General features: G+C 61.5%; 1 protein-coding gene across 1 annotated transcript; it reads left to right on the top strand.

The window, feature by feature from the left end:
• The first annotated feature begins 889 nt into the window (after nt 1–889).
• On the top strand, nt 890–12,479 carry DQX1 (DEAQ-box RNA dependent ATPase 1). Its single transcript, XM_048509588.1, has 11 exons — nt 890–1,356; nt 4,416–4,609; nt 4,756–5,131; nt 5,523–5,768; nt 6,409–6,508; nt 6,588–6,746; nt 6,851–7,042; nt 7,251–7,376; nt 7,478–7,668; nt 8,206–8,396; nt 9,666–12,479. The coding sequence occupies exons 1-11, from the start codon at nt 1,081–1,083 to the stop codon at nt 9,847–9,849; spliced, it is 2,235 nt and encodes a 744-aa protein (XP_048365545.1). The 5' UTR covers nt 890–1,080; the 3' UTR covers nt 9,850–12,479.
• Nucleotides 12,480–13,402: the final 923 nt, after the last annotated feature.

The following is a 13,402-nucleotide window of genomic DNA, read 5'->3' as shown; positions in this document are numbered from 1 at the left end:
TTCTTTCAACTCAGAGCTGAGCCTGTGTCAGGCTGCTCCCTGAGTTTCATTTCTCGATGGCCTTTTAATTCACCCCTTTCGCATTCCTTTGTGTTTACCAAATCTTCAGCAAACTCAATTCTAAGCCTAATCAGGGATGTTAGCTAAGATGATTTTATATATATAACGTGCTTCACTCTTTGTGCAGGCTATCTTTGTGTGTGTGTGTGTGTGTGTGTGTGGCTTAAAACACTGAACTATATATGTGTACATATCACCTGGGGGGGAAAGGACGGGCTTGCAAACCTGGCCACGTTGGCTGGAGTCATTTATTTGCGGGGGGGGGGGGGGCTGCAGACCGTCGCGCACCGTTCAGGGTTCCTCCCAACTGCCTGTCGTATAAACAACACCCCTGGCAGGGAGAGGCTCTTTTGCCTGGGGTCCTTTCCAGGCGGCGCCCCCCCCCCCCCGGCCGGTGCCCCCCGAGGCTTCCTTGCACAAAATCCCGTTGGGTTCGCCGCTGAGAGGCCGGGCCGGGGGTTGGTCCCCCGGTTCACCGGCCGCGTCTTGGCCTGGGGCGGGGGGTGAAGGAGAGAACGTGTGGGTGGCGCCACGTGTGCCGGGGGGGGGGGGCTGGCAAACCTCGCGCCTCCCCGGGAGGGGTCCCGCCGCCGCCGCCGCCGCCGCCCCAGTCTGGGGAAGCAGGCGAGGGGAGGGGGGGCGCCCTCCGGCCTGCAAGGGGCGCTGCCGGCGACGGCTCCTCTGCTACTATGGGCACGGGGGACCCCCTCCTCCTCCTCCTCCCCTCTTCTGGGGGTCTCGCGATGGCAGGTCCCCAGAGCGCGTGCGGGCCAGAGTGGGCGGGGCTGGCTCGTGGCCGGAAGTACCCTTTGCCCCGCCTACAGTCGGGGTGGGAAGAGGGGAAGGAGGAAGTCGGCGCTCTATTGGTCGCGGCGACCACGTCCCCAGCCCCTTCCTCGGCGGCGGCGGCGGCGCGCGCCCCCGCCTGGCTTGCCCCCCTCCCTCCGGCCGGCGGGCGGGCGGGCGGGCGCGTTCACGCGGGACGGGGCGCCTCCTCTCCTGCGGGCAGGTGCGGCGGCCATGGACGGGGAGGCGGCGGCGGCGCTGAGCTCCCTCCCGCCGGGCGAGCAGGAGGAGGAGGAGGAGGAGGAGGAGGAGGAAGGCGTCGGCGGCGGCGTCGGGCCGTGGGAGGCGAACCCCTTCGACGGGCTGCCCTTCTCGTCGCGCTACTACGAGCTGCTGCGCGAGCGGCGGCGCCTGCCGGTCTGGGCCGCCAAGGAGGCCTTCCTGCGCCGCCTCCACCGCGCCCCGCTGGTCCTGCTCTCGGGGGGCCCCGGCGCCGGCAAGAGCACGCAGGCAAGAGCGCGCGGGGGCGGGGGCGGGGGGCGCGTCTCCCCCTGCGGCTGACAGACAGGCGCCGCTCAAGAGAGCCGGAACCAGCAGCTCCCTCCCTCCCACTAAGCCCCTCCTGCGGGGGGGGGGGGCGCGACGCGACCCTCGCCTTCTGCCCCCCAGAAGACCCCTGTGGAGGGAGTCCGCGTCTCAGGCAGCAGCAGCCAGGGATGCTTCCTGCTCCCCGCCTTCCCTTGTCAAAGTCAGCCCTGAACTCACCTGTTTCTGCCCAGCTTGACTCCTCCTGCCAGGAGCCCCCCTCCCCCCACGCATTCGGCTAGCAGCAACCTGGGCAGAGGGGGTTTCTTAATAGCCTCAAACAGACCCTATGGTGGCCCAGTGCGCCCCCTCCCCAAAACATGGTAAATCTGCCCCTCAACTCCAGGGGTCTTTCAGAGGTGGGAGGAGGTTGAAAGGGGAAGGGGTACATCCGTGCTTGAATCAGCGTCCAGCCAACCACCACGCAGGTTCGCATTTGCCCTTCCTGGGAGAGCCGTGGCTGGGCCGCTACAGGTATCCTTGGAGGACGGACACACCTGTGCTGGAGCCATTCCAGTCGGGTTTCTGCTCTGGCTACGGGGTGGACACCGCTTTGGCTCCTCCTCCAGCTGATCTCCAGCGGTGGCTGGAGTGAGGCCACTTCGCTCTGAGGGGGCTCCTCAACCTTACGGCAGCAGCATTTGACGTAGTCATTCGCCAGCCAGCCGTGAGGTCACTGCCTTGTGGATCATGACATGTGGGGAAGAAAAAGAGCTTGAATCTGGACCCCATTCTTAACCACGAGGAGTCCCAAATGGGTTCACAGCCCTTTTCCCTCTGTACAACAGACCCCTTTTTAGGAGGGAGGGGCTGAGAAGGATCTGAGAGGACTGCGATTGGCCCGAGGTCACCTGGCTGGCTGCATGTGGAGGAGTGAAGAATTGAACCCAGTTCTCCAGAATAGAAAACACTTGTTTTAACCACCGTTTTAACCAAGGTCCTCCCTCAGGGACAGAAGGTAGCGTTAGGGGAGAGAATGTCCGCCCTCTGTTCTTCTCCCTGGTGTCATTTAGCCTTTGCACGCCCCCTCGTGCAGAGGGGTTCCAGAGATTTGGGCTGGGTTGTCATCGCGAAGCTGATAACCGTCAGCTGCATCTGCTGGTGAGCGGCCAGCCAAGTGCCGCCCCAGAAGTATTGGCCAGTTGTTTGGAGGATTGGACGAAGCTCAGTCCAGCAAAGATGGAGCTCCTGTGGCTGGGCTGGGGAGGGGTCCTGGCCCGCAGTGGGGTGCAATTGACACCTAAGCCCTCCTGGGCGTGGTCCTGGGGACCTTCCTGTCCATCGAGGCCCATGTTAGGAACGTGGGCAAACTGGCATTTTTTCACCTGCACCAGGTTAGACAGCTGCTGCCTCACTTGTCTTGCCCTGGCCTAGCCGCAGTGGCGCACGCAGCAGCCGCTCACAGGCTAGACGTCTGTAACTCGCTCTATGCAGAGGTACTCTTGAGGCTGCCCTGGAAGCCTCAGCTGGTGCAAAATGCCGCTGCCTGTGTACGAACATCTGGGATGCTGTGGCACGTCCACATCTGTCCCATGCTCCATCAGCTGCGTTGGCAACAGGTGAAGGATCAAATCAGGCTCCAAGTGCTGGTCTCAACCTTCAAAGCCCTAAACGGCCTGACCTAATCAGGCCTGTAAGACTGCCCCTGCCGGCGCATAGCAACTTGCTGGTGCTCCCTAACCCGAAAGCCATCCGGCTGTCCTGATGGAACGCTCTGCCCAACGACAGCGGGGCCTGTGGGATCTTTCGCAGGTCCTCGGGGCTTGTAAGATGAAGCTGTTTTGCCCAGCCAATGGTTGGGGTTTCTGTCCTCTGTCCCTGTCCTGTTTAAAATGAATGTTTTAAGATTTGATGTGTTAAAGTGAAATGAGGCTATCCTGCTGAACTTTATTTTTAAGGTCCTACAATGGTAGGAAACATTATGATTTTTATGACTACCTTAATGTGTTGTAAACCCGCCCAGAACCCCGTGCAATTGCTGCATTTACCTTGTTGCAGGCAGGGCAGCCCCTCCTTGGAGGCCTTGGAGTCTCTCCTGCATTCCCAGGCACCGGGATAAAGAGACACAGGCTGAGGCCCCTTGACCCCAGGGCAGAAGGCAGGTGGGGCCGCTGCTGCTGCTGCTGCTGCTGCTGGCTCTTGCCCAGACCCAGGCAGACTTTCCCCTGGGTGGGGCCCACCTGCAGGGTCCCTCCCTTGATAATGTAGGGAGAATGCGGGTTGAACGCTCTCCTTGCCGCGCTGTCTGCTTTCCTCCTTGGCAGAATAGGCACAGAGGCTGTGAAACCATAGGCATGCGGGGGGGGGGGGGGGCACAAAGTGTATTGTTTATATTGTAGTATGTATAAACACACTGTGTGGCGTGTTTGTGAAATTAAAGAATGTGTTCTCGCTGGGTCTTCTCACGGGTGGGTGTGAAGCAGCCCCACAGCCCGGATTCCTGAGGCAGAGCCTCCTGTTTGCTTCCTGGGGTGGGAGAGCAGAGGTGGCGCCACGGACATGGGCAGCGTGGCTCTTGAATCTGCCCCTTCTCCCAGCAACGTGGTCTGTGCCATCATTCCTCACGTGCTGCCTGTCCTACGTTGTTGTTGGGGTTTTTGCGGGGGGTCTCTTTCCACCTTGCCTTGTGAGTCAGCCTCTGGGGGGGGGAGGAGGTGAGCTCAGGTGCGCCTTCCTTCGCTCAGCAGTGGCGTAGGAGGTTAAGAGCTCGTGTATCTAATCTGGAGGAACCGGGTTTGATCCCCAGCTCTGCCGCCTGAGCCGTGGAGGCTTATCTGGGGAATTCAGATTAGCCTGCGCACTCCCTCACACGCCAGCTGGGTGACCTTGGGCTAGTCACAACTTCTCGGAGCTCTCTCAGCCCCACCTACCTCACAGGGTGTTTGTTGTGAGGGGGGAAGGGCAAGGAGATTGTCAGCCCCTTTGAGTCTCCTGCAGGAGAGAAAGGGGGATATAAATCCAAAACTCTTCTTCTTCGTACTCAGGTGCCGCAGTGGTGTGCGGAGTATGCCCTTTCGTTGCAGTTTGCTCATGGCCAGGTGGCCTGCGCTCAGCCCCACAGTCTGGCTGCCTTAAGCCTGGCTTTGCGCGTTGCAGACGAGATGGACCTCAATGTGGGCCACGAGGTGGGGTACAGCATCCCCTACGAGGACTGCTGTGTGGCGGAGACCTTGCTCAGGTAAAGGGCTGGGGGCCAGTTGGCCAGCCGGATCTCTCTTGGCTCTCTCTCAAGGAGGTGTGGCTGATGGAGGGGCGGAGAGCTCAGCTGCCTCCAGGTGTGCTCTCCACCTGGCCCAGGTGACAAGCATGTCGTGCGGGTTGCAGGTTCTGCTCGGACGAGGTCCTATTGCGGGAGATGACCTCTGACCCACTGTTGCGGCAGTACGGGGTGGTCGTGCTGGACGAGGCCCAGGAGCGCACAGTGCCTGCGGACCTGCTCCTGGGGCTGCTGAAGGACGCCCAGCGCCAGCGGCCGGAGCTGCGCCTCGTGGTGGTGACCGAGCCCTCGCTGGAAGAGCGCTTCTGCCGCTTCTGCCCAGGAGCCCCGCTGGTGCAGGTGCCGCCACTCAGCCCCACCCCTCGCCTGACCTACCGGGAGCCCTCGCCTCAGGGCCGGGTTGCCACTGCCTGCCAAGCGGTGCTGGAGCTCCACCAGCAGGAGGAAGCGGGGGACGTGATGGTCTTCCTGGCCAGTGAGCAGGTGGGGCCACGAGCCGGGCGTTGGGATAGGGGCTGGGAGCGATTTTGGGCCGCTGACGGAGGGCTGCAAGACGGAGCCAGCCCTGGCGAGTGCAGGAGGAGAAAGGCTCCTGCCAGTACCCGCCCCCTGCCCCCAATGACCCCTCCCCCGCCAAAGTGGCCCTTGGGCTTTGTGGAGGGGGCCCGTGGGCGATGCAGGCCCCACTCGGGGTCAACTGTTTCTTCTCCACATTCAGCGATGAGCAAGAGCTCTCGGAGTTGGACGGCTGCTGCTCAGGGGGGCCAGTGCAGTGGAGGCTGGCGGGGGAGGGGGGTGCTGGAACATGTTGGGAGGGGGGCTACTAGAACTGCCCCATATATGTTTTTCCCTCCCTCCCTCCCGCCCGCCCCAGGAGATCCAAGAATGCTGCGAGGCTCTCTGTGGGGCTGCTGCGACCCTGGAGTCCTGCTTGGGCTCTCTGCTGGTGCTGCCCGTCCATCCTGCCGTGGGGCGGCAGGTCCAGAAGGTGTACGAGACCCTGGAGCCGCCGGCCGGAGCTCCAGTGCGCCGGGTGATCGTCACCCACTGGCTGGCAGATGCTGCCTTCTCCGTGGGGAGCGTCAGACACGTCGTGGATGCGGGGCTGGAGCTGCGCAGCGTGAGTGGGGGAGGGAGGGAGGGGGCTGTTGGGTGCTTCCGGGATGCACAAAGGGGGCCCCCTCCCCTTGCCCGTCCTTCAGGAGCCTGCTCTGGGGTGCGCCTTGTGGCTGCAGTGCTGAGCCCGGGGTGGGGGCGGGAGCCTGCCATGCCCATCTTCTGCAGGGAGGGGCTTCTGCCTTCCACCACCCCCCCCCATCCTGTCAAGCCCGTGTGCCACAGAACCTCTGGCTGAGCATTCTCAGGTGACTCAGCCCATCCCCCCACACGCACCCCCCCACCCCCCCGCAATTATCCTGCTGCCCTCTTCAGAGTTCTGGACAGGTTGGGTAGGGTGAAATGGGGGTGGGAGGCATTGGCGCTTCCTCTGGGGCAGCTGGTGTCTCTCCATCTGCCTGGTTTATTAAGGCTCTCTCCTGCTGCCGTCTGCTGGAGGGACACCGGGGGACCCTGCTGGCTAATCCCACCCTCCCCAATGCACCCCCTCTGGCTTGCAGAGGTTTGCGGCTCCCTGGGGGGGGGGGGGGGTGTTGGCCTTGAGTCTTTTGGCCGCGGCTGCTGCTGCTCCACGCCCCACTCACCTGGTCTGCAGGTCAGCTGCCAGGCTCATCCCGCCCTCTCTCGGTGTCTCTCCCGGGCAGGTTTACAACCCACAAATCCGTGCTGAGTCTCAGGTCCTGCGTCCAATCAGCAAGAAGCAAGCAGAGGCTCGGCAGCTGAGGGCGGCTGGGAGTCCCCCTGGTGAGCCTGCGGGGGCTTGGAGGGGTCAGGCGTCGGCTGGGGGCTGCAGCTGACCGGGGTCCTCTCCTGTGCCCGGCAGGGACATGCCTGCGCCTCTATGCGGAGTCCTTCTACGAGCAGAGCCTCCCGGCCCTCCCTCCGGCACATGTCACCGAGGCCAACCTGAGCCGCCTTGTGCTGCTGCTGAAGAGGCTGGACATTGCAGACATGGGCCAGTGCGACTTCCTCGACCGGCCAGGTGAGGAGGGGCTGCAGGGGCGTCCTGGGCACAGGTGCTCTGGGTCCACTGGGCTGAGGCCTCTGGGAGGAGCCTCAGCCTTTGCTCCGCCTTCCTTTGGCCAGCCCCAGCATCCCTCATGAGGGCCCTGGAGGACCTGGACTACCTGGCAGCCCTGGACGACGACGGCAACCTCTCGGAGGTGGGCATCATCTTGTCCGAGTTCCCCGTCGACCCTCAGTTGGCCAAGGCCCTGCTGGCCTCGTGTGAATTTGACTGCGTCCAGGAGATGCTCACGCTGGCGGCTATGCTGACAGGTCTGTGCCTCTTCCTCTGCCCTGTCCTGTGGGTCAGGGGTGGCGGGTCCTTCGTCCCCCCAGTCCAGTGTCCCTTCTGGGCACCCTTCCCGGGACAGCCCTGTTCTTTGCTAAGAGGGCAGGGGTTACTGTCCCTGGCTGTGCGACCCCCTGCCTGTGGGGAGGCCGTCTGTGTTTCTCCAGCCCCTCACTCGCTCTCTCCCCGCAGCCTGGCCTTGCTTTGTGACCCCAGCCGCCCGCGGGAGGGAGGCGCTGTTGGCCCGTCAGCAAGCCCTGCTGCATTCGGCGGGGGACCACTTCACCCTCATCAACATCTTCAACGGCTTCCTCCAGCGTGAGTGATATCGAGGGGGGGGGGGCGCAGGGCAGGGGGCGTGTGGCCCTCGGGAGCTGACCGGCTCTTGCTCAGTCTTGCCGCCTTCCCCTCTTCCCCAGAGAGAGAGCCCGAGAGCTGGTGCCGGAAGCACGGCGTGAGCGAGGCGGCCTTGCAGCAGGCCAGGGCTGTGCGGACGGAGCTCCTGGAAGTCATGGAGCGCATCGAGCTGCCCGTCTCCCCACCAGCCTTCGGCACAGAGGGCAACGTCCTCCGGGTCAAGCAGGCCCTCATCTCGGGCTTCTTCCTCAAGGTAGGCGGGGGACCAGGGGGGCATTGTGCGCTCCCTGGAGGGAAGCAGGAGGCCGAGGGGGTGGGGTGGGGCAGGGAGGGAGGGAGGGAGGGAGAGGAAACTGCGCCTGTGGCACGACCTGCCCACACACACCACCCGCCCGCGACCCAATGGCACAGGCCGGGGGGGGGGGCAGCACACCCCCTTCCCCTGCCCCTGCCCCTGCCCCTGCCCCGTTGCAGCTTCACCATTGGTCAGGACTATGTTGGGCAAATCCTGAGAGTCGGCTGTTTGACCCAGAGAAGGGTGGGTAGGGGCTGATGTCGCACAGTCTTGGGAGATGCGGATATGTGTGGCTCATGTCAACCATTGGGACTCTGGGGGTGGGAGGCAAAGGGCCTTCCCCCCCCCCCCACCGCAGCTATTCCTCCCCACATCCCTGCTGTGGTAGACGAAGGCCTCTTTCTGCCCTTGCCCCGTGGAAGTGCTCAGCCGCCCCCTGGGGCAGGAGAGGGGACCTCTCCTGCCGGGCTCCGCTCAGTCTCTTGCTCGCGGCAGGTGGCTCGGGACATCGATGGCTCCGGCAACTACCTGCTACTGACCAGCAAGCACGTGGCCCAGCTGCCCCCCACCTGCAGCTACCGGCTGCGCCAGCCCCCTTCGCGTCCTCCCCCCTGGCTGCTCTACCACGAGTTCACCGTCTCGCTGGACAACTGCCTCAGCGTCGTCTCGGAGATTGAGCCAGACATGTGAGCATTCTGCCTCTGGGCCCACAGCAGCCCTCAGGGCCCTGTTGGGGGGCTGGCGGTTGGAGGACTGAGCTGGGATCTGGGAGGCCCGGGTTTGAATCTCCACTCTGCCGTGGAGGCATTCCAGGTGGGCCAGTCACACTCTCATCCTGGCCTGCCCTACTGGGATGTTGTGTTGATAAAATGGAGGAGAAGGCTTTGTAAAACACTTTGGGACTCAGTTGGAGAGAAAAATAGGGTAAGGTGAGAAAGCCCTTTTGGATCTTACCTGCAGCATACTTAGGTCAGCATGCACTTCATGTAGCGACTAACCAGGAGCCCCGGACGATCAGCAGATGGGGGGATGGGGGTGCCAGGGCCTGACCCGGAAGCTGCCTCCTGGCACTGGGACTCAGAGGCTGGCTGGCTGCCTGCCTGCCTGCCTCCGGACGTGGAGGTTCCCGGTACTCCCCTTGGCCAGGAGCCAATGATAGAGCAGCCCTCCATAAATCAGAGTCGTTGGTGTCTGTGGCTATCAGTACACCGACAAAGAGCAAAGTCCACCATTGAATTAATGGCTAAGTTGAGCATTATTTCCTGTTGGTTTCCTGTACCTGTTGCTGACCAACCCCATTGGATACCCCTGAGGAGAACTGTCAGCAGAACAGGGAGGAAAGACTCTGTGGTCTTCGACTCCATGGATAGAGAAGCCTCTGCTGCCTGTAGAGGCTCCCCTTAGTTGTCTCTTTTCTGAACGGCCGAGCCCCAGACTCTGGCACCTCCGTCTCCCTGCAGGGAAAGGGCCCAGCTGCTTCGTCCGCTTCTAGGCTGCCCTCTTCTAGACTTCCTGCAGCCCTGCAGACTCCTCTTCCTGCCGGAACTGACTGCAGGGTTCAAATAAGGCCACCCATAAGACCTTTGTGCAGAGGCATTTTGCGAGACAAACTCTTCTATTCTGAATCGCTTTCCAGATTGTCTTCAGTGTGGAATCTGCCTTTTCTGCAGCTCTCACCGCATTTGGCAGATTCCCCCCAGGTATAAAAAGTGAAATAAAAAGCTCCCCCCCCCCCCCCACCCCAACATAACACGCAAACTTTCACAGTCCAGGCAGATGGTTAGAGCTTGGTCAGATGTACAGGTCAGGGTGCAGGTCTCCAAACCCAATTCTTCTCCCCTGTTGTGAGGCTGGGCCTTTCTCTGTCCCTTCCCCTAGTCCTGCCAGTCATGATGTGTGCGGTTTTGAGTGGTGTGGGGGGGGTGTCAGCCTCTCCCTGATCTCTTTCCCTGCAGGCTGGCAGAACTGGCCCCCCAATATTACCTGAGCAACCTGCCTGCCAGCGAGAGCCGCGACCTGCTCCTGGAGCTGCGGGAGAGATTGGCAGGAGGGGTGGAGGAGCCCCCCTCGCCACCAGGCGAGGAGCCCCCAGTTGCCAAAGCTGCGGAGGACAGCGAAGACGTCTGTGCGCTGCAGTGAGGTCCCGTCTGGATCAGCCCCAGCCCAGAGCCACGTTGACCCTGTTTTTTTTTGGGGGGGGGGGGGCGGCAGGGAGGCAAGGCTTTGGGCTTTGCAGGGAGGTCCCTGGCCGTGGTCGTGGGGAGTGGAAGGTGGGTCGGTGTGGGGCCAGGGCAGAGGCACGCAGCACGAGAGCCGGCTCCGTCCAGTCGGTTCTGTGCAGGGCTGTTCCGGGCCAGCCGCTGTGGTGCTGGAGTGGCCGGTGGCATCTCTTGGGGGGTTTCCCTGCTGCCAGGCTGAGAGTGCCTGATTGCCAGAGCGGCCGTAAGGGGAGGTGTGACAGGTGGAGGAAATGACTGTGGCCCCCTGACGACACTTGACCGGTGGGGAGGGGCTGCGGGTCGTGGGTGGCTCAGGACAGGGGGGGCTTTCCGTGGTGCCATAAGTGTGCTCAGCGCTGGGGGGGGGGCAGGTCCTGCCTGAGGCGTGGCTTGAGTGGGCCGCCAATTCCAGCCTTCTCCGGCAGTCCTGGAGTTTCTCCCTGGGGCTTGTTATGCAGGGCTTGCTCTGGTTTGGCTGGCCTGGGGCCATCGGGCCTGCCCACCCCCATCCCCCCCCCCCCGGGCTGCCTCTACTGAGGGTGATGGATGGCTTTTCTGAATGCCCCCCTCCCATTTGTGTGCTGCCATTCAGCGGGGGTGGGGGTGTCTGGCTCCCCAGCATCCAGACCAAGCAGACGGGGGGGGGGGGGGTTGAGCCCTGGGAGAGCAGTTTCTGGGCTCAGACCAGTTGTGCTGCTCTCGGCCGGCCTCTGGCTCAGCAGGGGTGTCCGTCGCCCCCACCCCCTTGGGCTCCAGCCTGCCGGGGCCGGCTCCTCCTTTCTTTTCTCAGCACCAGACGCAGGGAATGAGCTGTCCTGGAACCTGCCCCCTCCTCCCCCCGGGCAGCTCAGAGCAAGTGCGGCTCTGAGGGGCCCAGAGGGGGGAATCCCGCGGTGGGGTGGGGTGGGGTGGGGTGGACTGATCGATTGGCGGAAGCTGCCATCCATGCTTGCAGGGGCCCCAGAGCTGCTCCCGGGAGGGGAGGGCACCGCTGGCCCAGGAAGAGAGGCTGGTCTCCCCCGTGGGTGCCTGGGAGCAGGGCTGGGTGGGAGTGGGGACAGGGAGAGCACCCTTGTGTGCATGGGCTGTGTCAGAAGCAGGGCTGGAGGCAGAGAGCCGTGCAGCGTGGGGGAGAGGAGAGGCCGCTGCTGAGAGACCGCCAGAAGCAGCAGCCTCGTGGGGGCTGTGCCAGGCCTGAACAGGTGCTGCTCAAAATGGGCAGAGAGTGGACGAGAGGGGGCAGCCAGGACGAGTGGACGTTTTGGGGGCAGAGGTGTCGTGTGCCACTCCCTGCAGCTCCCCTTACCTTGAGCATCCTTCACGCTGCCGGTGCTTGTGCGAGGGAGATGCTGCGTGGCCTCAGGGTGGAAGGCGGCAGCACCAGCCCCTGCGCCGCAGGTGACCTGAGCCTGCCCTCTGCACGTGCCGGAAGCGTTGCTTGCTCCGGGGATGTGCCAGGCTCTCTAGCCACCCTTCTGCGCAGGGTTCTTGGGTCTCCACCGTGAAGTGATGCTCGGGAGTCTTGCTGCAGGTGGCTCAGTTGGGAAACGCTCTGTGCCCATGATGCGGGGGAGGGGCGGTGCTCTGGGGCGAGCGGCCCCTGCAAGGCACTGCCATTTTTCTTGGCTTGCTTTCTGCTGACTGCAGAGAACCGTTTTGAGCTGCTTCCTCCTGTTTGTATGTCTGCGGAGGCTGCGGAGGGCAGGCGGGATGTCGGGGGAAACGGGGGTGGCAAATAGTGGTGAAGGGGGGCAACACCTAGGGAGCAGGAACTGTGCCTTGAAGCCACTGGTTATTCTGGATCTAACAGGGGGTCCTCCTCAGGGTCTGGGGGCAGGAGGGCAAGGTTGTCAAACCAAAGTCAGGCAGGGAGCCCTCAGCATGGCCGACTGTTCAGAAAGCCCAGTGCAGCCACATTGGACTGCAAAAGAAAACAGCTTCTGCGAGGGGTGGGGGTTGTAACCAGTGGCCAGACACAGACATGCTGTTGGTCGCCTGTGTGTGCAGCTCCAAACTGAGCAGGCAGTCGGCTGGCTAGGGCCCTGTTGTAGGTTGGAATGACAGTGGGTGCATGTCTGTGGGGAAATTCCTCACCCCAAAGACAGATGGGACTCAAAGTGTTCCCTTTGGAAGGGAGCTTTTTTAAAAAAACTGACCACAGCCAATATTGGACCTAAAGCAACAACTTTTCCGGAGCATGAGCCATCTGTGGAGGTCCAGCGTCAGACAGTCTGCTCTGCAGGAGATTGTTGTGAGGGGTGGGCTGGGCAGAGCTGTCCGTGGTGTTTGGAAGTTGGTTTTTTAAAAGGCAGCCTTTTAAAAGCAGACGTCCTTCTCCAAACATTGGGAGCCCGAAGGAGCACCAATTCTGGCCTGACAAATGCAAGTGAATGAAACAAGGGGGAAAGGATTTGCAGAGGAGCACCCTATTAATTTATTATGGGTTACTTTCATGGTTGCCTTTACATGTTTTGCTATGTTTTAAATTAATATTGTCATCTACAAATTGTGCATTAAAAAAACTGACCAATAAAATTAATGTTTGAAAAATGTAGTAGAGTGTTTATCTTGCCAGTAGAAAAGGAAGATGAGTCTCCGTGGGAGGGCCAGCGTGGCTGGTCTGCAGAGGGCAGGAGGGGAAGGAGGCAGGCCGGCCATCCCCGTCTGAGGAGGATCACAAAACAGACTGATCTTAATCCGTGGTTTGCTTTATTTATTGCAGGGAGGGGGAGGGCACGCTGGGCACGCCTGTCAGCTGCAATAAAGCCCAACCAGAATTCTTCTAATGCGATGATTCTCACCACTGGTATTTCTTGGCATAAAAATGCCACTTTCTGCCCATCCGTGCACAGCCTCCGCAAGGAGGGGAGAAGAGGCCGGGCCATGTCTGAGCACAAGGTGTGGGTTTATGTGTGGCTGCAGCGAGAGGCTCTGCTCGCAACCCTGAAAGGAGCAGCCGCCACAGGCGTGTGAGCTGGCTCTGGAGCAGTCATCCCTCCCCCTGCCCAAGCAAAGCTGGTTATGTTTTCCGCAAGCGCACATGCATCACGTGGAAGGACTCTGTTTTTTCAATTTTGGCTGTTGAGGGTTTCTGGTCTGTGTGGCTGTGGTCTGGTAGTTTTTGCTCCCAGCGATTCACTGGCATCTTCAGAGGCACGTTATGGTGAAAACCAGCCACAGATGCGGTCGAAACATTAGGAGCACAAAAACCACCTCGCCAACAATGATGACGACCTGATTAATGGGGTGGATCACTTCTCAGGTGGGAGCGATCACGTTCTCCTGGAGTTTGTTATGCAGTGGAAAGGGGATGCTGAGTTTAGTCAGACGCACATTCCAGACTTTAAGAAATCTGATTTTAGTAAACTTAGGAGCTTACTGGGTGTGATCCCGTAGTTAAGACTACTAAAAAGAGAAGGGAGTGGATGATGGATCTCACTTCTTAAAAGTGAGATCAATTTCAAACTTCCAAT

This window comes from Sphaerodactylus townsendi, linkage group LG10, assembly GCF_021028975.2.
Source record: "Sphaerodactylus townsendi isolate TG3544 linkage group LG10, MPM_Stown_v2.3, whole genome shotgun sequence".
In the NCBI taxonomy this organism is placed as follows: domain Eukaryota; kingdom Metazoa; phylum Chordata; class Lepidosauria; order Squamata; family Sphaerodactylidae; genus Sphaerodactylus; species Sphaerodactylus townsendi.
This window is presented reverse-complemented; position numbering and strand designations above follow the sequence as displayed.